Source organism: Chrysochloris asiatica, unplaced genomic scaffold, assembly GCF_000296735.1.
Source record: "Chrysochloris asiatica unplaced genomic scaffold, ChrAsi1.0 scaffold00054, whole genome shotgun sequence".
In the NCBI taxonomy this organism is placed as follows: domain Eukaryota; kingdom Metazoa; phylum Chordata; class Mammalia; order Afrosoricida; family Chrysochloridae; genus Chrysochloris; species Chrysochloris asiatica.
The window spans coordinates 9,827,680-9,851,038 of record NW_006408572.1 but is presented as its reverse complement, the minus strand read 5'-3'; the positions used below and the strand labels follow the sequence as shown (position 1 = coordinate 9,851,038).

At 48.2% G+C, this 23,359-nt stretch overlaps 1 protein-coding gene and 1 pseudogene across 1 annotated transcript; both read left to right on the top strand.

Moving 5' to 3' along the window:
• Window positions 1-1,112: 1,112 nt before the first annotated feature.
• Window positions 1,113-1,497, top strand: LOC102840082 (annotated as a pseudogene).
• Window positions 1,498-9,664: 8,167 nt separating this feature from the next.
• ALOX12B (arachidonate 12-lipoxygenase, 12R type) lies at window positions 9,665-22,869 on the top strand. The gene is made up of 15 exons (XM_006863398.1): window positions 9,665-9,811; window positions 10,807-11,011; window positions 14,688-14,769; window positions 14,877-14,969; window positions 15,081-15,203; window positions 15,540-15,643; window positions 16,003-16,175; window positions 16,346-16,489; window positions 17,651-17,854; window positions 18,100-18,186; window positions 18,505-18,674; window positions 19,239-19,360; window positions 21,822-21,922; window positions 22,278-22,448; window positions 22,690-22,869. The coding sequence occupies exons 1-15, from the start codon at window positions 9,665-9,667 to the stop codon at window positions 22,867-22,869; spliced, it is 2,106 nt and encodes a 701-aa protein (XP_006863460.1).
• The last annotated feature ends 490 nt before the right edge of the window (window positions 22,870-23,359 follow it).

Sequence of the window (23,359 nt, the reverse complement as noted above, 5' to 3'; positions counted from 1 at the left end):
ACAAAGCTCAGAAGGATGGAAGGGGAGGAAGAGTTCTCCAAGGAAAAGGAACCAAGGAAGAGAAACTGAAAGACAAGGATTTTCCCCAAGTGGATAGAAAAAGTCTCACATAGCCAGCACCCTGAATTCTGATTTCTAGCCTTCCTAAATTGTGAGAAAATAAATGATTGTTAAAGCCACGCACTTGTGGTATTTCTGTTATACAGCTACACTGAGAAACTAAGACAGTGTTAGAGACCAAGTGTGCAGCAAGTACAGGAACCCAGAATGATGTGGGTTATAGAAGTAGAGAGAAGGCTGGAATGAGATGACAAAAGGGGTGGACAGAGTCAGGTCATACACGTCCTTGTGGAGTGACCTGATTTGATTTTTTTCCCCTGTGTCCTGGGGATGGGGTGGGGCCCAAGGGCATGGGGTGGGGGCAAGGCTGGGGAGATGTCCCAGCAGTGAAGACTCGGCTTCCTGTGTGGGCGGCCATGGTGAGCCAACCCAGTTGAGCTCGCATCCATCCCAGGGGCCTCTTCTGCTCACCAGGTCCCACCCCTGGTCCAGGAGAACCAGTTCTTCAGCCCAACTGAGAACCTCTCAAGAGTCATGTAACCACGTTTTGGTCGTTAACTGGGAGTGCCTCAGCTACATCCTTATGCCAAATCCTGCCCAGCCCTAGTCCCTGAACACTCGAATTCCCACCATCCAATCTGCTCTTCTATGTTCCTCAAGAACCCAATTCTCATTCAAATCCAGGGACACTCTTCCTGCTTTTGAGGGAGAGAGGAGTGAGATGGAGGAGACCTATTGAGAGAGGATTATTACAGAGGCGGTAAACTCCAGTGCTTGTGCTGACATTAGTCTCCTCAGCATCACCAGCTTCCATCCCCGTTACCCCCAAAGCTCCCTCCCACCCTATCCTCCAGACCGCCTGTGCTCCCCCCCATCCCTACTCCCACTGACCTTGCCACTGGATTCCAAGGGCTAAGGGTTATGATGCAACTATTAGATGCTTCTCATCAGGAACAAAAAAGATTGAAGAGCTCTTTCCTGTGGCCACCGAGCTGTGCAGAGGTGGAGGCCCAGGTGCGTTCAAGATTTGGCTCCACCTGTAACCCACCACCATGGCCAAGGAAGGCATTGCTGCTGGAGGGGTCATGGACATTAACACTGCTTTACAAGAGGTGCTGAAGACCACCCTCATCCATGATGGCCTAGCACGCAGAATTCACGAAGCTGCCAAAGCCCTAGACAAGCGCCAAGCCCATCTTTGTGTGCTTGCATCCAACTGCCATGAGCCTATGTATGTCAAGTTAGTCGAGGCCTTATGTGCCGAACACCAAATCAACCTGATTAAGGTTGATGACAACAAGAAGTTAGGGGACTGGGTAGGCCTCTGCAAAATTGGTTGGTTTTGTGTTGGTTGGCAGTTGTATGGTTGTTAAAGACTACGGCAAAGAATCTCAAGCTAAGGATGCCATCAAAGAATATTTCAAATGCAAGAAATGAGATAATTGAAAATTTACTACTTAATGCAAAAATAAAAGACTGAAGAAAATCAAAGACTTTTAGAAAATCCAAAGGACTAGTGGACCATGTAAACCACAGTCTGCACTATGCAGTGACCGGAAGAACCAGATGACGCCCAGCTACCACTATCAACTGGACTGTGACAGAGAGGGACACAATAATAAAAGTACAGCAAAGTTCAAAAACAAAAAGGCCAAACTTACTGGTTTGAGAAAGACGAGTGGGATTCCCAGAGACTATGGCCTTTAGATACCCTTCAAACCTGGAACAGAACCCATCCCCGGAATCAACTTTCAACCAAATAATAGACAGACCTATAAAGTAAATAGTAACACCAGGGAGGAACGTACTGCTCAGTACAACCAACCATTTGAGACCAAAAGAGCAATATATGCTTACAAACAAAGCTCAGAAGGATGTAAGGGAAAGAAGAGAAGAAAGAATGGAAATGGGGAACCCAGAGAGGAAGGGGGAAAAGTGCTGTTACATTGAGGATATTACAACCAATATCACAAAACAAAATGTGTAGAAATTGTTTGAATGGACAATTAATATGTTCTGTAAACTTTCACCCAAATTACAATAAAAAAAATATTAATAGAAAAAAGGCTAAAGGTAGGCCTCTTACCCCAACTGCCCCTGTGTCCCTAAGTGACCTGGGGGTGGGATTTTTCCAAACCCTAAGCCAGTCCCTAGCCTCAATTTGCTCATTCCAGCCCCCTCACTATGACTCAGCAGCCTCTGGGGGCACAGGGAGTTTGCATGAAATTTGCATCTCAAGCATTGCTTCAGGCTCTGGGCATCCCCCAGAAGTTCTGAGGGTGACAAGGCTAGAGTCCGGGAAGGTGTGCCTGACCGGCCAGATGACTCCCAGGACACCACTGTGCCCAGGCAGATGAGCTGGTACTGCCAATCACCTGGATGCTGGCATGACTCTCATCCCGAGCCTCCTCCCTACTCCTTCCTCCCTCCCCTTAGCTCAATCCCCTCCTTCACATCACTCCCTGAGCCTACTCTCACTCTTCTCCCGGAATCTTCATCCTAATTCTAATCCCTGACTCAATAGTCAACCTTGATTTTGACCTTATCCCTAACCCAATCAACCATTGGGGAATCTATGTATTGAGAATCTTCCAGGTGCAAGGTGCTATGTCTGGCAATGGTGGGGGTGGGGTGGGGGGTTAGGGCTGTGTGCTGTCAAGGTGCCATAGGGCTGTAAATCTTTACAGGAGCAGAATGCCTCCTCTGAACTGTAGATCTCAACTTGTAACCCACTTCAGGCAATGGGGAGAAAATCAAATTATGAGCAGCCTACCTGAATGGCGTCCTGGTATGGCGCTGAAGGATAATGCACTGGGCCACAAGGTCAGTTTGAGCCGCAAGGAGGTCAAGGAGGTCAGTGGTTCAAACCTACCAGTCGTTGCTCCTTGGAAATCCTGTACAGACAGGGTGGCTATGAGTTACTTAACAACAACAATTTAGTGGGGGAGAAACAGACATCAGTCACAGTCTATTGTGTGATGAGAGTTATTAAGAACTACATCTGATCTCCTTTGAAAAAGCACTTATTGGGATAAAGAGGTATTAACCAGGTCTAAGAGATAATCTTGATCTGGCACTACAGTATAAGCACTGGACTGTTTACCCAAAGGTTAGTAGTTCAAATCCACTATCCGATCCTTGGACACTCTATACAGGGTTGCTAGGAGTTGGAACAGATTCAGCGGGATTTTAACAATAGCAAGAGATAAAGCAGGAGCAATGTATGCAAAGGTCCTGTGGTGGGAAGGAGCTGACCTCACTTCCTAGGGACTTTGCACTAGAGTTCCCTCCTCAAGGAGCCTTTCCTGGACACTCTATATAAAGTTTATTATCCATATTGACCTCCCTACTTAATTTTTTTTCTCTCTAGCACTTATCACTACATATTTTACCTATTTGTTAAGTAACATGGAGTCCTGGTGTGGTGCTATAGGTTAATGTTCTGGACTTCAAGGTCAGTTTGAACTGCACGGTAAACTCATTGCTCACCAGCGGCTCCTCAGAAACCCTATACAGAGTCGAACTGACTCAACAGCACTTAACAACAACAATAATTAGGTAACATTGTCTATATCTCTCACTAGAATGTAAACTCCATGAGGACACGAGGACAGGGTTTTGTTTTGGTTATATTACAGTGCCCAGCGCATAGTAAGGGATTATTCATTGAGTGTCTGTGGATCGATGAATGAAAAGCAGCCACAGGCAGAAGAGAATAGGAAAACGTTGTAGAAGAAGAGGCCAATGACCTAGGCAGGGACCAGACCCCCTGGAGCCATCAGAGCTGTCAGGGCCAAATGAAGGGGTGATGTCTTTATCCCAAAAGCCATGGAGGACCTGCTGTCCGGCTTTATCCCCGGTTGTGGAGTGAGGACTGAAATGACCAGATTTGAGTCCTATGAAAATCATTTCAATCCCTACCTCCATCCTCAGCCCTATTCTTGAACCTGAATTGCAATCTCAGCCCCATTCATGGTCCCCAAACTCTACAGGGGAACCTACTGGAATCATCTATCTCAGCCCCCTTTGGCCCTGACTTGGCCTGAGGCACTGTGACCTTTCCTCGATGGTGCCAGAAGGGTGCCACCAGGGAGAACACTTGGGTTGGTGCTTCCTGGTTGACAGGAACTGCCCATAGGAGGCGGAAGGAAGGAAGGCAAATTCAGCAAAAGGGGACAGGAACTGTCTCCTCCTCCTTGGGTTCCAAATGCTTATAACTCTTACCCTCTCTCACCCTGCTCCTAATCTTAGTCCCAACATTACCCTAAACACAGTTTTTCCCCCAACCCTCACTCCCACTGGGTTATTTTTGTTGTTTTTAGGTGCCATCAAGTTGTTCCTGTTGGGCCTATGCACAACAGAATGGAACACTATCTGGTCCTGTACCATCCTGACAATTGTTGTCAGCTTTGAGTGCATTGTTGCTGCCACTGTGCCAATTCATCTTGTTGGGTATCCTTCCTCTTTTTTGCTGACCCTCCACTTTACCAAGCATGATGTCTTTCTCCAGGGACTGGTTCCTCCTGAACACATGTTCAAAATATAAGAGATGAAGTCTTACCACCTTAGCTTTTTTTTTTTTAATCTCTTAATATTTATTATATTCTTACATTATAATTTTTGTAATGTTTTATTGTGAATTATATGATAGTTTACATGGGAGAACATTAGTTTTACATTCATTCTATCGTATATCGTTTCATTGACATGGTTACAATCCCCTCCATACATCATCAACCAACGAAAGGGTATATCTTGCAAGTCTGCCCCCTACACTACCCCCACCCCTAATCTTCAGCACACAGTCCCTCTCCCTCTCTAGATCTAAAGTCCCCAGCAGCTCCATTGCTCCACGTCATCATCGTCTCTGCCTCCCTCTCAGGCATCACTGTTTCTCACCCTAGCTTTTAAGGAGCATTCTGGCTGTACTTCTCCCAAGACAGATTTTGTTTGTCCGTGGTACTTTCAATGTTCTTCCCCAACATCAAGCCCTGATTCTTCTCCAATCTTCCTTATTCATTGTCCAAATTTCACATGTATATCAAGTAATTGAAAATACTATGGCTTGGGTTAGGTGCGCCTTAGTAATCAAACTGACATCTTTACTCTTGAACACTTTATAAAGAGGTCTTTTGCAGCAGATTTTCCTAATGCAACACATCGTTTGACTTCTTGACTGCTGCTTCCATGAGCACTGATTGTGAGTCCAAGCAAAATGAAGTCTTTGACAACTACAATCTTTTCTCTATTATGATTGGTCCAGTTGTGAGGATTTTCATTTTCTTTACATTGAGGTGCGATCCATACTGAAAGCTATTGATTTTCATCAGTAAATCTTTGATTTTCATCAGTAAGTATTTCAAGTTCTCTTTGCTTAAAGCAAGCAAGTTTGTGTCATCTGCATATTGCAGGTTGTTAATAAGTTTTCCTCTAACCCTGATGCCATGTTCTTTTTCATATAACCCAGCTTCTCGGCTTATTTGCTCAGCATACCAATTGAATAGTATGGTGAAATGATACAACCCTCTGTATACCTTTCTTGATTTTAAACCATTCAGTGTCCCCTTATTCTATTTGAATGGCTACCTCTTGGCCTATGTACAGTTTCCTCATGAGCACAACTAAGTGTTCTGGAATATCCATTCTTCTCAACATTATCCACAACTTGTCATGATCCACATAGGCAAAAGCCTTTGCATAGTCAGAAAAGCACAAATGAACATGTTTCTGGTTTTCTCTGCATTTATCTAGAACCCATCTGATGTCAGCAATGATATCCCTCATTCTGTGTCCTCTTATGAATCCAGCTTGAATTCTGGCAGCTCCCTATCAATGTATTGCTATAACTGCTCTTGAGTGATCTTCAGCAAAATTTTACTTGCATGTTTTATTAATGATATTGTTCAATGATTTCTGCATTTCTGCTGTGGTGCTGTAGGATAAGCTCTGGACCATAGGGTCAGTTTGAACCTCAAAACCAGCGTTTCCCACCTACCAGTTGCTCTTCAGAAACCCTATACGGGGTTGCTATGAGCCAGAACTGACTTGATGGTACTTCGCAACAACAATAGTCATCTTTCTTTGGAATGGGCACAAACATAGATCTCTTCCAATTGATTGGCCAAGTAGCTATCTTGCAAATTTCTTGTCATAGATGAGTGAGTGCCTCTAGCGCTGCTAAATCAGTTTGTTAAAACATTTCAATTTGCATTCTGTCAATTCCTGGATCCTTGTTCATTGCTAATACTTTCAACAAAGCTAGGTCCTTTAGTACCTTTGGCTCTTGATCATACGTGGTACCTCCTGAAATAACTGATCATCAACAAATTCTTATTGGAACAATGACTCTGTGTGTTCTTTCCATCTTCTTTTGATGCTTCTCGCATCATTCAATATTTTGTCAATGTTGTTATTGTTAAGTACCATCGAATTGGTTCTGACTCATAGTGACCATGTATAGGGTTTCCAGAGAGTGGCTGGTGGATTTGAACTTAAGACCTTGCTGCTTGAATTTTTTTTTTTTAACTGAAAATTAGAAGGAAAGAGGAAGGATTGGTATGTGGGAGCTGTGGTCTTGGTGATAAAGAAACAATGCTGGAGTTTACATGATAGAATTTTGCAAGACCAACAACTTATTCTTTGCAAAAATCATTTTTCAACAATAAACAGTGAGTATACATGTGGACCTCACCTAATTGAATTCACAGGAATCAAATTGATTACGTAAATGCGAAGAGATGATGGAGAAACTCAGTATCATCAACCAAAACAAGGCCAGGGGCTGACTGTGAAATAGACCTTCAATTGCTCAGAAGTAAATTCAGGCTAAAGCTTAAGAAAATGAAAACAACTCCACGATGGCCAAACCAGGACCTTGAATATATCCATCCCACCTTAATTTAGAGACCATTTCAAGAACAGATTTGATGCATTAGACACTAATGACCAGAAGAGTGTGGGATGATGTCAAGAACATCATATATGAAGAAAGCAAAAAAGGTCATTAAAAATATAGGAAAGAAAGAAAAGACCAAAATGGATGTTATAGGAGACTCTGAAACTTGATTTTGCATGCAGAGAAGCTAAAGTGACTGTAAGAAAGTAAAAGAGCTGAACAGAAATTTTTTTAGAGTTTTATTAAAATGTTTACACAAAGTTTTACACACAAAAAATGTTTACTTGTGCTTTGAGAAGACTAAGAAAAGTGTTCATTTTTTTCTCCAGAGAACTTAAAAATCTGTTTACTGTTTCTTGTCCTTGCCTCCCAGCTGAGCTCAAAGCATATTTTATTCCTTCTTTATATCTGCAGTGTTTAAAACACTATACACATTCAATAATTATGTGTGGAGTGAATGAATGGATCGATGAATGATTTATTTTCCAACAAACTCAATTCCAATGGATCCCAACCCTGATTCTAACTTTACCTCAAGCCATCTTCCCAGCTTCTTTCTTTCCCTCCACTGAGGAATGTGTACTTCATAAAAATTGAGGGTCAAAATTTATACAGTAAAATTCATGATGTGCCCTCCATACCATCAACAAAGAGACCTGAATGGTTAAATGCTTGGCTGTTAACCATAAGTGCTTTCAAGTTGGTTCCGATTCATAGTGACCTTGTCTAGGGTTTCTTTAGGAGCAGTTGGTGGGTCTGAACTGCTAACTTTGTGGTTAGCATTCCAGTGCTTATCTTACAGTGCCACCAGGATCTTAAGGTAGGTGTTTCAAACCTCTCAGCTGTTCAGCAGGAGAAAAGAATTGGCTATTTGCTGTTGCAAAGATGTTAGCCTAGGAAACCTAGGTAGTTCTTCTGTGTCATATAGACTCAGAGGCACGCAACAACAAAAGTCAGAAGATGCTTGATGACACACAGAAAAAACTAATATCATTAACATTTCTAGCTCCCTTCTGTTCAAGTCCTGAGGTGTCCGCTCTTGAGATTTTTGTAAGCGTTGCTCAGCTTTGCCTGTTCTTAGCATTTGTATCAGCGGAGGTCATTGAGCATTTTGTGCCTGGCTTCTTTCACTCAATATACTCTTGGTGAGATTAGATTTATTGCTGTACAGAATTTGCTTGCGTGACTATGTTGTTGTTATTAAGTGCTGTTGAGTCAGTTCCGACTCAATAGCGACACTGTAGAGGGTTTCCGAGGAGTGGCTGGTGAGTTTGAATCTCCGACCCTTCAGTCTAGTGCTTATCTTACCAGGACTCTGTTGTATGAATATACCACAACTTATTTATCCATTCTTTTTTTTTTTTTTTTTTAACATGGAAAATATATATATAACAAAACATTTATAATTTCAGTATTTTGGCATGTCCAATTCAGTGATGCTAATTATGTTCATTGCCATTACCCATTTCCAAAAATTTCTGATACACTAGGCAGAAAATGAGTACTCCTTAAGGAATACTTTGGACTCCTGGTGTGGTGCTGTAGGATCAGCACTGGACTACTAACCACAAGGTTGGCAGTTCAAACCCACCAGCTGCTTCTTGGAAACCCTATACAGGGCTGCTATGAGTCAGTTGACTCAACAGCATTTAACAACAACAACAATCAATACTTCAGTCTTTCCCGCCTTCCTAGCCCTGATAATGAATAGACTTAGGTCTGTATACATTTGCCAATTCTGGATATTTCATGTAAGTGGAATCATACAATATTTGTCCTTTTGTAGCTGACTTATTTCACTCCGCATAATGTGTTCAAGGTCCACCCATGTTGCAGCATATATGGGGATTTCAGACTTATCCACTATTGCCTTAATTTTTATGTCTCAAAATTCACCCCAACCATCTTCTGATTTTTATCTTCAACCCCAGTGCCTCCTTAGCTGGCTTCCTAAAGGAAGCAGCAGATATGCCTTCCCAGCCCTGACCAGCTTGCCCTATAGTATCTCTAGAGTGCCCTGAGCCTGAGATTCAATACCTACCACCCTCCCTGTCACAGACTCTGGGCCCTGGGGCAGAAGGATAAGCCAGACTTCGGCAGCAGCGACTACCTGCCTCACTTGCCAAAGCAGAATGACCAGGCCAGCCAGACAGCAAGTTTGTGCCACCCCCTCCCCTAACCCACACCCACTAGTGCCCCGGAACCAATGCAGGTCACCCCTTGCCCGTGGTCCTGTTTATTAGGGGTGCCAATACTATCGCCAACAGCGGTGGGCAGGAAGAAGGAGCTATTTAGGCTGATAAAGATCTGGGGGCCCCACCTGCCCCCTCCCCCAACTTCCCTGGGGCCCTGGCTCAGGATGGACTGGCTCCCCACCCTGAAGTCTCCTTCTTCCACGGTATCTCAATCCGCCCTCTCAGAGGCAGGTCCAGCACCCTGCGTGCCTTGCCATCCCCTCCCATCAGCTACCAGAGGGCTTGGAGCTCAGACCTACTCACCTCCCCTCCACTAGCCCCGCCCAGCCTGCCTGGCTCTGCTCTTAGCCAGCCTGGGCAGTAGCTTCTCCTGGCTTAGGCTGTTGCTGCCCTCACCACCCACCTCGGGAGGCTGGCCCTGTCTGCTCCTCCGTGTCTGGCCTGGCTTGGGCCCCAGTGTGGCCCTCCAACAGTATCTGGGATTGAGCCCCCCATTTTTTCCTGAAGAGCAGCCATGGCCACCTACAAAGTTAAGGTGGCCACAGGCACTGACCTTATGTCAGGAACACTGGACTCCATCTCGCTGACCATTGTGGGAACCCAGGGAGAAAGCCACAAGCAACTATTGAACCATTTTGGACGAGACTTTGCAACTGGGGCGGTGAGTGAGTGTGTGTGGTGGTGGGGGTAGGGAGGTGCAGTTGGGGATGTGGATGAATCCAAGTAGGAAGGGCAGGGCCGGCAGAGGGATAAAGTGTGTCCAGAAGAGGTTGGAGAGCCTTGGGAGAGGGTGTCAAGAGGGGCTCTGATATCCCATAACCCAAACCTATCTTCCTACCCACCTCCCACTCACTGGTCTCCAGGGCTTCCTTTCCTTCATCCGGGCTCAACATCTTTTATCGCTTCTCTTTCTTAGCTCCTCTCTTTCTTTTATCAGTCATTCCTTTTCCTCTTCCACAGCTCATCTTTCAGTAGTCCTTTCCAACCTTCCCGCTCCCTCTTCTTTTGTTCCTTTCTGGTGCCTCCCTCCTGATCTCCTTTAGCCCTTTCTCCCATTCTTACTCAGTCTTGTTAAGTTAAGCTGTATCACAGTTGGCTTAAATTTTCATTGGATTCTCTGTGACTTAAAATGGCATTGGATAAGCCTGTCCGGTGGGGACCATCTGTTCCGTGATGGAAGGCACCTTTAGCTGGGCTCTCAGCCCTGACTTTAAGCCAGCCCCATCCACCTGCTGCTGTGTGGCCTGAATAGGTCACTCTGGTTACCTAAGGCCTCTTCTGAATCTCCACATCTTCACGGATAAGTGGGGCTGGCTGGACCACCTTTCCCTAATCTATGGGTCCAGGAGATTTGGGAGGTTCTGGGCCCTACTTGGACCCCTTTATACCCTCAGGTGGTGAGGGAGAGGATAGGACCTCCATAGCTGGGGGTGTAGAGGAGAGAGGGGCTGGGGTCCTACCCAGCCCTGGGTGGATGGGCCTAGCAGGGAACAGCCAGACTGGAGGGCAAGAGGTCAAATTCCTGCCTCCCCAACACTCCAGTTCAGGGAGATGAGCATCAATCAGAAGAGCAGGGTGAGGGGCCAGGCTAGACGGTAGCCTGAGGAAACCAGGGTCCAGTTCTGTCCTCTCAACCATCCCTGCTGCCCTGCCCAGGTGGATGAATATACTGTGCAGTGCCAGCAGGACCTCGGAGAGCTCATCCTTATCCGCCTGCACAAGGAACGCTCCTCCTTCTTCCCCAAGAATTCCTGGTACTGCAACTACGTGCAGATCTGCACACCAAATGGCCGCATCTACCACTTCCCCGCCTACCAGTGGATGGATGGTTATGAGACCCTGGCACTCCGGGAAGCTACAGGTGAGCCTTCACTCCCATCTCATGCTCTTGAGTTCCTCACTCCAGTCCTGCCGCCCAGCTCCTGGTGTAAGGTCAGGACACACTACTCTAAACCTATCAAGCCAGCCAGCTGCTAGCTCCACCAGAGGTTCCCCAGAACTCTTGCAGCTTTTACACTAGCTCTTAAGGCTGAGTGGGAAAGCAGGAGATGCAAGGTTGCTCTTAGGACCCCAGTGCCTGGCTAGGGACAGAATTCTACACTCCTCCCTTGGACATCCACACAGTGCCCCATCACTCTCAAGAGACACTTTGCTACTCTAAGTGCAGGACTCCGGACACTGATAGGATGCCCAATCAAAAGGCATGCCCTGTTATTCCAACAAGATGCCTTATGATTCCAATAGGATTCTGTCACTTCACCAGAAAGTCTTGTTACTTTAAAAGGATGCCCCATGATCCCAACTTAGTTCATTAAGAAACCTTATTATTTCAACAGTTCTCCATGGTACTGTAAGAGGAGGTCTTGGACATAATTATGGTGCCTTGGTTTCCCCACTGAGCATATTCTAAATGGAAGGGATGTTCTATTGTTCCAGAAAGACTCTCTGTGACTCCAATGTTGCTGTTGTTGTTAAGTGCGTCGAGTCAGTGTCGGTTCCAACTTATAGTGACCCTGTGTAGGGGTTCCCAAGGAGCAGCTGGTGGGTTTGAACTACAGACCTTGTGGTTAGCAGTCAAATGCTTATCCTACAGCACCATATCAAGACTCCATGATTCCAACAGGACACCTTATTTCTCAAACAGGGCTTTTTGTTGTTGTTGTTAAGTGCCGTCGAGTCAGTGCCAACTCATAGTGACCCTGTATAGGGTTTCCAAGGAGTGGCCGGTGAGTTTGAACCACTGACCTTGTGGTTCAGAATGACCTTGCAGTCCAGCGCATTATCCCACAGCGCCACACCAGGACTCCCAAACAGAGTTTACTTTAACAAAACCAAACCCAGAAAACAAGAGGCAGTTGTGATTGAGTTGATTCGGAGTGATGACAACCCCGCATATGTCAGAGTGAACTATGTCCTTCCTATAAGGTGTTCAGTGGTTGATTCTTTGGAAGTAGATTGGCAAGGCTTTCTTCTGAGGCACCTTTCGGTGGACTTGAACAGTCAGTCTTACAGTTAGCAGTCAAGTGTATTAACCATTTGCAACCAGGCAATTGGGAAACCTCAATCAGGCCACCATAGAACACTCTGTATGAATCACTGGGCATCCTACTGGAATGGACCTGATTCTTACTGGATTAAAGGGTCCTTCTGGAATGAGGGAACCCTGGGTAGTGCAGATTGTTGGAGAAAGGACCCAGGTCCCTGAGTAACGTGTATCTACCACTGCTCTGAGCCCTTTGCTTGGGGGGCTTGAGCCAACTTCCCAATATGAGGAGGCTTCAAAAAGTTTGTGACAAATGGAATTGAAAGATAATTACATTTTTCAGGAACATTGTGAAGCTTCCTCATATGTGGCCCTGTCTTCTACTGAAGGCCTGTTCTTATTTAACTCCCAGGTCTTAACCTTGAGGTGGCGGGGAGGGGAGGACTAAGAGGACCCTGAAGTCTTGGCACTCTAGCTTCCCTAATTCGGACCACCCTTCTTCCTAGTTATCATTGCTTTGTGGCTAGAGCCTTCTTCTAAGAGGAGATGACTGGAATCTGAGCTGGGGAAAGGAGAGGCAAGGGACAGAGGGAGGCAGGCCTGGGGAAGGGTGGGGATGTAAGGTGAGATCCTTGCTGGGGAAGCAGTTTCTTCCCACAGTGATAGGTCTGAGTGCCGTGGATGCAGGGGCCTGGCAGGATGATGCTGGGTAGCCAAGCAGGAATGGGGTTGGGTGGAGCAGCTGCCATGCAACACCAGGGCAGGGAGACTTGAGTCACCCATGGGGCTCTTAAAGAAGCAAAACTCCCGCCCTGACGATGAAGCCAAGCTGGGTTTATGTGTTACCCAACTCCATGGGGCACCATTCACCAACAATTCATCTGCTGAGGCAGATGGACAAGGAAGAGGGCAGTGAAGGGGGAGTTTGAGGAAAAGTCATGGGGCATGACATGGCTGTGACACCTGGGCTCATTTCTAAATTTTTCTAACCCTAAGTGTCCTCACCTGTAAATTGGGGCAAACAACAAAACCTACATCAGAGGGCTCATATGAGAATCCGATGAGGTAATGTCGAAAAGCAGTTTAGAGAAGGCTCACCAGGCAGTGGTATGAATGAGTATAGTCTCTCTGGGTTGTGCAATTTGTTAAGTATTGGCTACCTAATCAGAAGACTGATGGTGCAAACCCAGCCAGAGGTATCTTGGAAACTCATAGAAGACGCAGTTCTACTCTACAACACATGGTGTTGCTGGGAGTTAAAATCTACTCCTTGATGACTGGAATTTGGTTTTTTTGTGTGTGATTTTCTTTTTTTTTCTTTTTTTGTGGTGACTGTATGTGGTGAACCAGCTGTCAAAAGCTGACTACGATTGTTCAAATCTAATCATTCTACCTTCTCTCTATGTAGTATTGATGGTTTTCTCCTTGTAAAATGAGAGGATAGTATGGATACTTAGCTAGATGTGCTTTGAAATTCAATTTTTTAGAAGGCATTATGTAATATACTCATTTTAATAAAAACTAGAAATAGTTAAACCAAGTAAGTTAAATAAAGAATAACCCAAACCCATTGCTATTAAGTTGATTTGGACTCATAACAATCCTGTAGGGCAGAGTAGAACTGCTCTTTAGGATTTTTAAGACTATATATTTTGACTGAAGAAGACAGTCTCATCTTTCTCTTGAAAAATAAAGGATATATAAATTTTAATTAACAGAGAAAGAATCCTAGTGTGGTGCTGTAGGATATGCACTGGACCACAAGGTCGGTTTGAACCCCTCCATTGAGTAGGTTCCAACCCATAGTGACCCTGTATAGGATTTCCCAGGAGTGACTGGTGAGCTTGAACTGCCAACTTTGTGGTTCAAGTGGACTTTGCAGTCTGGTGCATTAACCCACAGAGCCATAGTTAAGTGCGGTTGAGTTGATTCCGACTCATAGCAACCCTGTATGGGATTTCAGAGAAGCAATATATATGAGTCCTGGTGTGGCACTGCAGGATAACATGCTGGGCTGCTGCGAGGTCAGTTTGCACTACAAACCCACCAGTTGCTCTTTCGGTTCCGACATATTTTATATATATATATATATATAGAGAGAGAGAGAGAGAGAGAGCATGTAACTTGGCAGAGGTGGAGGATATTTGATTTCCAGAACCTTCTGGATATTGGAGATATGAAGAAGGGGTTGTGATAATAGTTCATCTGCCTCATAAACTTGTTCTTATGAGAATTAAATGATTATAGAAGGAACGTGTACAGAAAGTGCCCAGTACCTAGTACGTGCTAAATAACTTAGTTATTAATATTTCAATAAGTTTAGAAGCATTAACTTGTGAGAATCAGCAGAGTTGAACCCAAGGATAGAGCAAGTCGGAAGAGGGTGAGCCCAAGTCTGATTTTTTCCCAGAAGATGCACCTTCAGCTGTGGACCCGTCAGAACTGATCTGGGGGAGGCGGGTAGCAGTTGAACTACTCCCCTGAGTAAGCAGGGAGCTTGCAGGGCTGGGGATTAAACTTTGAATCTTGAGCCTTCCCTTGTGTCTCCCAACAGGAAAGACTGCTGCGGATGACACGCTACCCATCCTCCTTGCGCACCGACAGGAGGAGATCAGAGCCAAGCAGGACTTATACCAGTGAGGGAGAGGGCGTCAGGACCCGGGACAACGGGGACAGGGAGCGCGCCGGGCCCTGGGTGTTACCTCTGGGCACCAGAACCCACCATCTCGGTTTATCTTTCCAGCTGGCGAGTCTTCGTTCCCGGCCTGCCCAATTACGTGCACATTCCCAGTTACCGTCCTCCCGTGCGCCGGCACCGCAACCCCAACCGACCCGAGTAAGGTCCCGAGGCTGCCCCTGGGTGCCCTTCCACGGCAGACACCTGGGTTTCTGTCCCCTTCGCGGGACCCCAGTGCCCAGCCCCAGCCTTGCCTCCCTCCCTATATAGGTGGAATGGCTACATTCCGGGGTTCCCCATTCTTATCAACATTAAGGCCACCAAATACCTGAACTCAAATCTCCGCTTCTCCTTCATCAAGACTGCCTCCTTCTTCCTCCGACTGGGGCCCCAGTAAGTATGTGCTAGTGGGGAGAGTAAGGGTTCCGTCAAATACCGGCCCCATCCCCACCCCAACCCTCACCCCTCCATTCCCACCTCCATCTCTGGAGGGACGCTAAGGCTAAAAGGATTTAGCTAAGGATGCGGAGATCTGGAGAAACAGAGACCTTGAGACCAGGCACCCAGAGACCTACATAACCTGGAATCGAGTTATGGAGACATAGAGCTTGAGACTCTGAGACCTAGACCCTAAGACTCAGAGCCCTAAGGGGGTTCGGGGCAACTCTGCCAAGGGTCCCGCGGGCGCCTGGCAGCCTCTCTGATGCCGGCTCCTCATCCCATTTCTAGGGCTCTCTCATTCAAGATCCGCGGTCTGGTGGATTGCAAACACTCGTGGAAGAGACTGAAAGACATTAAGAAAATTTTCCCTGCTAATAAGACTTTCATCTCCGGTATGGGGTGGGGCATTCCGAACTGAACCCGGGGGGTGCCAGGTGGTTTTTGGTGGGAGGAACGTGAGACAGGTCACAGAGGCAGGAGGACCCCACTTACCCCAGTGGAATGGAAGGACAGGTTCACATCGGAGGGGGCCCAGGGAGAGTTAGGTGGGCGCGCCCTCTGGCGGCCGCTTTGAAAACGTCGCCCTGGGCCCCACGGGCAAGGGAAGGCTTGGGGGCTTTGTGTTCCTCCCGGGGGCCTCTTGGGTGTCCTTTGCTTTCTGTGTCGCGGTCCGCCCCCCCCCCTTTGTCTCTCTGACCCTGAGGAGGGTTTGGGTTTGGTTGTGATGCCCCGCGTCGTTTCGTCCCTCTAGAATACGTTTCCAACCACTGGGCAGAGGACCGATTCTTTGGGTACCAATACCTCAATGGCATCAACCCAGGCGTGATCCGCCGCTGCACGCGGATCCCAGATAAGTTCCCCGTCACGAATGACATGGTGGCGCCGTTCTTGGGCGATGGAACGTGCCTGCAAGCGGAGCTGGAGGTGAGACCCTCCTCCTGACTCCCTTCCTCCTTCCCTGCCAGCCGTGGTTTCCCACCCTGCTTGGGTCCCACCCACTCCTGCATACTTCACTCCTGTTCCAGTCTGCTATGCAGCTCACAGGTGCCCCTTGTTGGTACCTTATCTGCCCGCCCATCATGTCTCCCCTCCAGAAGGGGAACATTTACCTGGCAGACTATCGCATCATTGAGGGCATCCCCACCGTCGAGCTGAACGGTCAGAAGCAGCACCACTGCGCTCCCCTCTGCCTGCTCTACCTTGACCCGGAAGGAAACGTGATGCCCATCGCTATTCAGGTGATTGGGATGCAGCCTGAAGCCCATTTTGAGCATATTGCCTGTTCATGAGCTTCTGTGCACTGCATCTGAGCATGCATGTATACCTGTGTGTGTATGTGTGTGTGTAAACTGCTTGTGTTCGTGAATATTCCTGCGTGTACATCTGAGTGAGTTTGTAGTTAGAGGGTCAGCTTGTGTGTATATGTGCGTGAGTAAGCCTGATGTGCTTGTGTGTGAGTCTGTGCGCGTCTAAATGTACACTTATAGTTATGCCTGGTACTATCTGTGGGGGACAATCTGTTTGTATGTATGCACATACATCTCCATGTTTGTTGGTGTGTGAACTGGGACATTCCTCTAAGTGGGCTCTTGTGTGTCAGCCACTGTGCATACATGTAACCAAATGGATAGTCCTATTGTGAGCCTTGAGGTGGGTATCTGTGTGTCCTTATGGGTGCATATCTATGCGCTGCCATTGTGTGTCTCTGGGTCCCTCTGGTTGCACTAATGTGTATAGTGTGCGGTAACTCTGTGTATATATGTAGAGGTGATTTGGGAAGGTCCTTAGTGGTTTGAACTTTTCTCTTTGGCTTCACTCATCCATCCCTTAGATAAATCAATCCCAGTTGTGGGCCAGGCCTCTGTGAGGAATACAGAGTTAATCAGATTTAGCCATCACTTTGGGAGTCTGCTTGGACAGCAGAGAATATTCGAGGTGCTTCCTCCTCAGAGGTTCCCCGCAAAGACCATGTGCGAATTAGAGAAAGGTGTCCCCTATGAGGGGAGCAGTGAAGCTCCAATGCTCCTGGCTTTTCAGTAGAACTGTGCAGTTTGCTTCAGTGGAACCAAACTGGATTTCAGGCCCCTCCCCAGGGGGGCTGGACACCTTTGTGCACTGCACAAACCCACACATCTGAATTGATGGCCTTGGGGTTGAAGTAAGGAAGACTTTTCAATGAAGGCAGCTTGGGAGCTGAGCCTTGAAGAATGAGTGGGAACTGCCAAGTTCCCAACGGGAAGGTGCTACAGGCCGAGGGAACAGTAAAAGCAAACTTGGTGTGCTCAGAGGACAAGGATTGGAATGTAGGAGGTATTTTAATCTCCTCAAACTACCCTCTGCTCCCTCATACAGTGGGTGCCTCCTGCAGCGGCTAACCCTCCCTTCTTCCCCACTCCCAGCTCAGCCAGACCCCCGGGCCTGATTGCCCCATCTTCCTGCCCAGTGACTCTGAATGGGACTGGCTGTTGGCCAAGACCTGGGTGCGCTACGCTGAGTTCTACAGCCACGAGGCCATCTCCCACCTGCTGGAGACCCACCTCATGGCTGAAGCCTACTGCCTGGCTGTAATAAGACAGCTTCCCATGTGCCACCCCCTCTACAAGGTATGGGTTTGGGAAAAGGGTTCCCAGGAAGCATCACCTTAGCCACATAAAGCCACTGGGTCACCCAACAGAGAGCAGGATTCCAGTTAGACTTGGGGAGTCAGTTGGGGACTCACAAGAGAGGGCTTAGGGTAGGGACATCTGTAAGTGACAGAGGCTGATGCTACAAAAAAATGGAGGTGCTGAGCTCCTTGGGGAGGTCATTTCAGTCAACTCTCATTGTTCCCCTCACTTTCTCCCCACAGCTCCTCGTTCCCCACACTCGATTCACCATCCAGATCAACAGCATTGGGCGGGCCCTCCTCCTCAATGAGGGGGGACTCTCTGCCAGGGTAAGGCCTCCATTCTCACCCCAGCAAGACCTTTGAGTTCCTTCTGCCCTCTGCAGTTAGACTGAAAGCAGGACTTTTCATTTGCCTTTAGATCATGTGGGGGCCTGGAGGGAGAGGAGAAGAATGGTTAAGTGGGGGTTATGTCTAAAAGGGTACAGAGGCAGGGCTGGGGTGCCAGGGCTCCTGGGGGATGGAGCAAGGTGGGACTGGGGTGAGAAGAATGTTCACTTGGTTCTGTGGTGGGAGTAGGGGGGACCTGAGGTAGGTGGGACCCCTGGTGAGAAGGATTTGTTTCAGGTTCTGCCTCTTCCTGTACAGGGCACATCCCTAGGCTTAGAGGGCTTTGCTGAGGTGATGGTGCGGGCTCTGAAAGAGATCACCTATGACAGCCTCTACCTCCCCAATGACTTTGTGGAGCGTGGGGTTCAGGACCTGCCCCGATATTATTATCGCGATGACTGCCTGGCAGTGTGGGATGCACTGGAGAGGTAAGTTTGGAACAGCAGTGAGGAACACTCAAAGTGGAAAACCTTGGATGCTGGAGGGGGCGAGGGGAACATTAAAGGGCCAGTGCTTGGGTGTAATGCTGAACAGGGGCTTCACATTGGGGATAGAGTCACACACTGAAGTTCTGGGAGAGCCTAAGAGGCCTGGTGGGCCCCTTCCTGGTTTGGGCCCCTAGCCCACCCCTGCTGACCATTTGTGCACCTCATTTGACCCTTATTTTTATTGTTAAGTGCCACAGAATTAATTCTCAATCATAGCAAGTCTGTGCAGGGTTTCCAAGGAGAGGCTGGTGGGTTTGAACTACTAACCTTGTGGTTAGGAGTCCAGTACTGATCCCACAGCACCACACCAGGACTCCTGACCCTTATTCGGGTGGGCTTTAAGTACCTTCTGATCTTGTCTGGCTACTCTCTCCACCTCTGCCCCAAAGGCCATGCCCACCACAGGCCAGCCTGAGCAACTCCAGGGCATCCTAGGGGAGGTGGGTAAAGCAAGATTGGGGAGATGGAAGGGTGGTCCAAATTGAGGCCCTGTTCTCTGCTCAGGTATGTGACAGAGGTCATCACTTACTATTACCCGAATGATGCCGCTGTGGAGGCTGACCCGGAATTGCAGTGCTGGGTGCAGGAGATATTCAAGGAGTGTTTGCTAGGACGAGAGAGCTCAGGTATGGGCCTGGACACCCAGACACCCAGCTGGGACCTGAGGCTGTGTGTCCTTGCAGGCTGGGCCAGAGCATGATTCACTGTGACCTAAAGGAGGTCTTGTCACAGACTTTCCCTGGTTCCTGGAGAAGCCATGTCTGGGAAAGTCATAGCTTGTCATCGGTCCCTGTGTGAGCTCAGAGGCTGGGGGTCATCTCTGCAGAGATCTATAGGGGCTTTGGTCCCCCACCCAGAAATTAATCTTTTTGGATTGAGAAATGGGACATGAACTCAGACAGGAAAGGGCACAGGTGTTGATGGGAAGCTGGTGGGAACTGTGGAAGGCACTGGGGTGTTGGTGGTGAATTGGTAGGAGCTGGTGGGGAGCTGATGGGATCAGGTGGGGAGCCAATGGGATGGGCATGATGGAGAGCTGGAAGGGGTGGTGGGGAGTTGTTAGGGAGCAGTGTGGAGCTCATGGGAGCTGACAGGATCCAGAAGCATGGCGTCATGTCACTTGGGTATCCATTCAACAAATAACTATCAAGCATCTGCATAGTGGTTACACATTGGATTGCTAACCACAAGGTCAGCAGATTGACTCTAACAGCCGCTCTGCCAGAGAAAGAGGAAGCTTTCTATTCCCATAAAGATTTACTGCCTGGAAACCCTATACAGGGTCACTGTGAGTTGGAATGACTCGCTGGCACATTACCATTTTGTGCCAAACACTGTATTGGTTATTGTGGCGGCAAAAGGAAAGGAGACAGATGAAGGTGCTTGTCCTCAGGAGTTCACAACCAACAGGGAGGGGGCCATGCAAGATGAGTGTTATGGGAAACCCAGAGAGGAGGCTGTAAGAGCCCAGGGAAGCACCTAACTTGTTTTGGGGAAGGTGTGTTAGGGTTGTTGTTGTGTTGTTGTGTCGATTCGGTTCCAACCCATAGCGACCCTGTATAGGGTTTCCAAGGAGCAACTGGTGAGTTTGAACCACCGACTTTTCCGTTTAAATGGTTCAACTACAGTGGAAAATGATATTCCACCTCCTCAGAAAGTTGGAAATAGAAATACCACATGATCCAGTTTGCAGTTTGGCACATTAACCTACAGTGCCACACCAGGACTCCCATGGTGTGTGTGTGTGTGTGTGTGTGTGTGTGTGTGTGTGTGTGTGTTAAGTGCTGTCAAAGACCCATAATGACCCCATATAGGGTTTTCAAGGAGCAGCTAGTGAGCCTGAACAGCCGACCTTGAAGTTCAAATGACTTTGCTGTCTGGCGCATTAATGCACAGCACTACACCAATAGGGGTGGAAATAGATAGCAGCAAACTGAGCATTATGTGGAATCTTCAGGAAGGGGAAGTTAGCCATTAGATGACAAGAGGATGAGGTTAAGAAAGCTCTGAGAGTGAACAGTATGAGGAAAGGCCTAGAAGCCAGAAAACACTGAGAATCCAGGGACCTGCTCCCAGTTTCCTGCACTGGAACATAGGCTGGGAGTTGGACAGGCTTTCCACAGGGCTAAGACTGAGGCCCTGTGCAGGGTTAGATCACACAGCCTGGTTGAGGAGTTTAGAGTGAACCTGAGCGGGGGTGAGGGGTAGGGGAGGGGTGGAGTATGTGAGGAGATGAGGTGTGTATGTTAGAATAATCAATCTGCATTAGATCTGGAAGACAGATCTCTTAAAGAGCAGTTGAAGTCTTCAGGAGGGAGGTGACAGGGACTTGATTAGGGGTTGGGGGGTGGGGACTATGGGGATGAAGAGACTTCAAGAGCTAGATGGGAGATAGTAATAACAGAATTTGGTGATTAGTTTGGACTTGGAAATGGGGGAGGATAGGAGTAGGGAGAAGTCAAGGATGACTCCCCAGTTTTATGTTTTCACAACTGGGTAGAGTAAGCATGTCATTCCCTGAGCTAGGGGAACATGAGAGGAAGATGATGGGTCCGGTTTGAATGTGTTGGACTTTTGGAATTGGGGTCATCATAGTTGGACTTTTGGAATTGGGGTCATCATAGTTGGACTTTTGGAATTGGGGTCATCATAGCAACCAGGACCACTCACAAGAGACAACAGGAAAGAGAAACAAGCAGCTAGATTAGGGAAGAGTTGTGAGACCCAGGACTACAGAGAAATCCACCTGGAGTGTTCAGAGTCTTCCGTGGGGTGGGGAAGGAGAGAGAAGTAACCAGGCTAGAAACTCAGGTCTCTCCTCAACAGAAGAAAGCTCCTCCTCAACCTTCACCAGGCAGGGGACCAGGGACTTCCCTTAGGGGACCTGGAGAAGACAATTGAGGGCCCCTCCTAGACAGGTGCTTGTGGTCTAGACTGGGAGGAGGGCCAAGCCGGCAGGGTGAGGACATGGATGCGGCAGGTTGGATTTTTGGCAAGACTGGGTGAGCTGGGTTTGGCCATGCCCTCTGCTGGGCAGCCAGGACCAGAGCAGGACTGACGCTGCCTGGAATGTCCCTTGCCCCTTAGGTTTTCCCACATGCTTGCGAACAGTGCCTGAGCTGATCCGGTATGTCACCATCGTCATCTATACCTGCTCTGCTAAGCACGCAGCTGTCAACACAGGGCAGGTACCCAAGTTCACAGTTCCATATCTAACCTCAATGCCAGTCACAACCTCAAACCCAACCTCAGACGTAATCCCTAGTGCAGCCCCAGTTTAAACCTCAGTCTCAGCAATCAGTCCTGGGCTAGCCTTAACCCCAATCTCACAGCTCCAATCTCAGCCCCAAATCAGACTCTACCCCAATGTCTCTCCAACCTCAGCCCCATCCTTGATCTCAACTCAGTTCCAAAACCAGCCCGGCCTCAGCCCACCACTGCAGGACTCCAAGGCAGGATGGGGGTGAATGTGGTCAGACTCTGGTAGAAGGAGAAATCCTGGGCGCTCTGTGACCCTAATGCACCCTTTACTCCACCCCACAGCTCGAGTATACCTCCTGGATGCCCAACTTCCCAACATCCATGAGGAACCCACCCATGCAGGTGAAGGGGCTGACCACTGAGGAGACTTTCATGGACACATTGCCAGATGTAAAAACCACGTGCATCATTCTCTTGGTGTTCTGGACGCTCAGTCGGGAGCCTGATGATAAGGTGACTGGGGCATCAGGATGCAGGCGGGAGTTGGGGGTAGAGGGTCTCTGAGTTTAAGAACAGCTGGGAGCTGGGAGACCAAGAGTGGAAAGGAGACATCAAAAATGGAAAGCAGGGAGATAAACGCTGCTAGAGGGAGAGGAAAGGAGCTAGGTTTTCTGGCATACAGGGAGGGTTGGGGTGTAGTCCTGGACAATGGAGGGGCTAGCTCCGTCCCAGCGTCCTGATTTTGTGCCCGCAGCGACCCTTGGGTCACTTCCCCGACATCCACTTCGTGGAGGAGGTCCCGCGCAGGAGCATGGAGGCGTTTCGCCAGCGGCTGATTCAGATCTCACAAAACATCCGCCAGCGCAACAAGTGCCTCCCCATCCCCTACTGCTACCTGGATCCTGTGCTGATTGAAAACAGTATTTCTATCTAGATTGGCCTTTTCAGGCTCGCCTCTACTGCCTTTGCTTGACTATTTTCCACCAAAAAACCCCTAAAACACTTCAGACTTATTCAGTGCATGTTTGGTCGTTTACTGGGGTTTGGGAGGTGGCAGGACTGGGCTGAAGGTTTGGGGCTGGGGCCATGCGGCCGGGCACTCCAAGACGAACTTCAGTTCGTGACAATAATGCTCTCACTCAACCCGTGGGGTCCAGGTAGGTGTAGGGCAGCAGCAAGTTCCGGCTCCGTTTCAGAATATCACACAACATCTGGGCCTGAAGGCTCTAGAAAGCAGCTTTGCTCAGCAAAAGGGCCTTCTGAGTGAAGTGCATATCTGGGTAGTTGCCCAGATGCTGCTGGGAGGGCAGAAGAAAAGGATGGGACCTTTATTGCTCCAGATGCCCAGGGAGTGGGGGAAGGGCATCTTTCAACCAGTTTTGGTTGAAAAATGTGTAGGGTGTCCGAGGAGCGGCAGGTGCGTT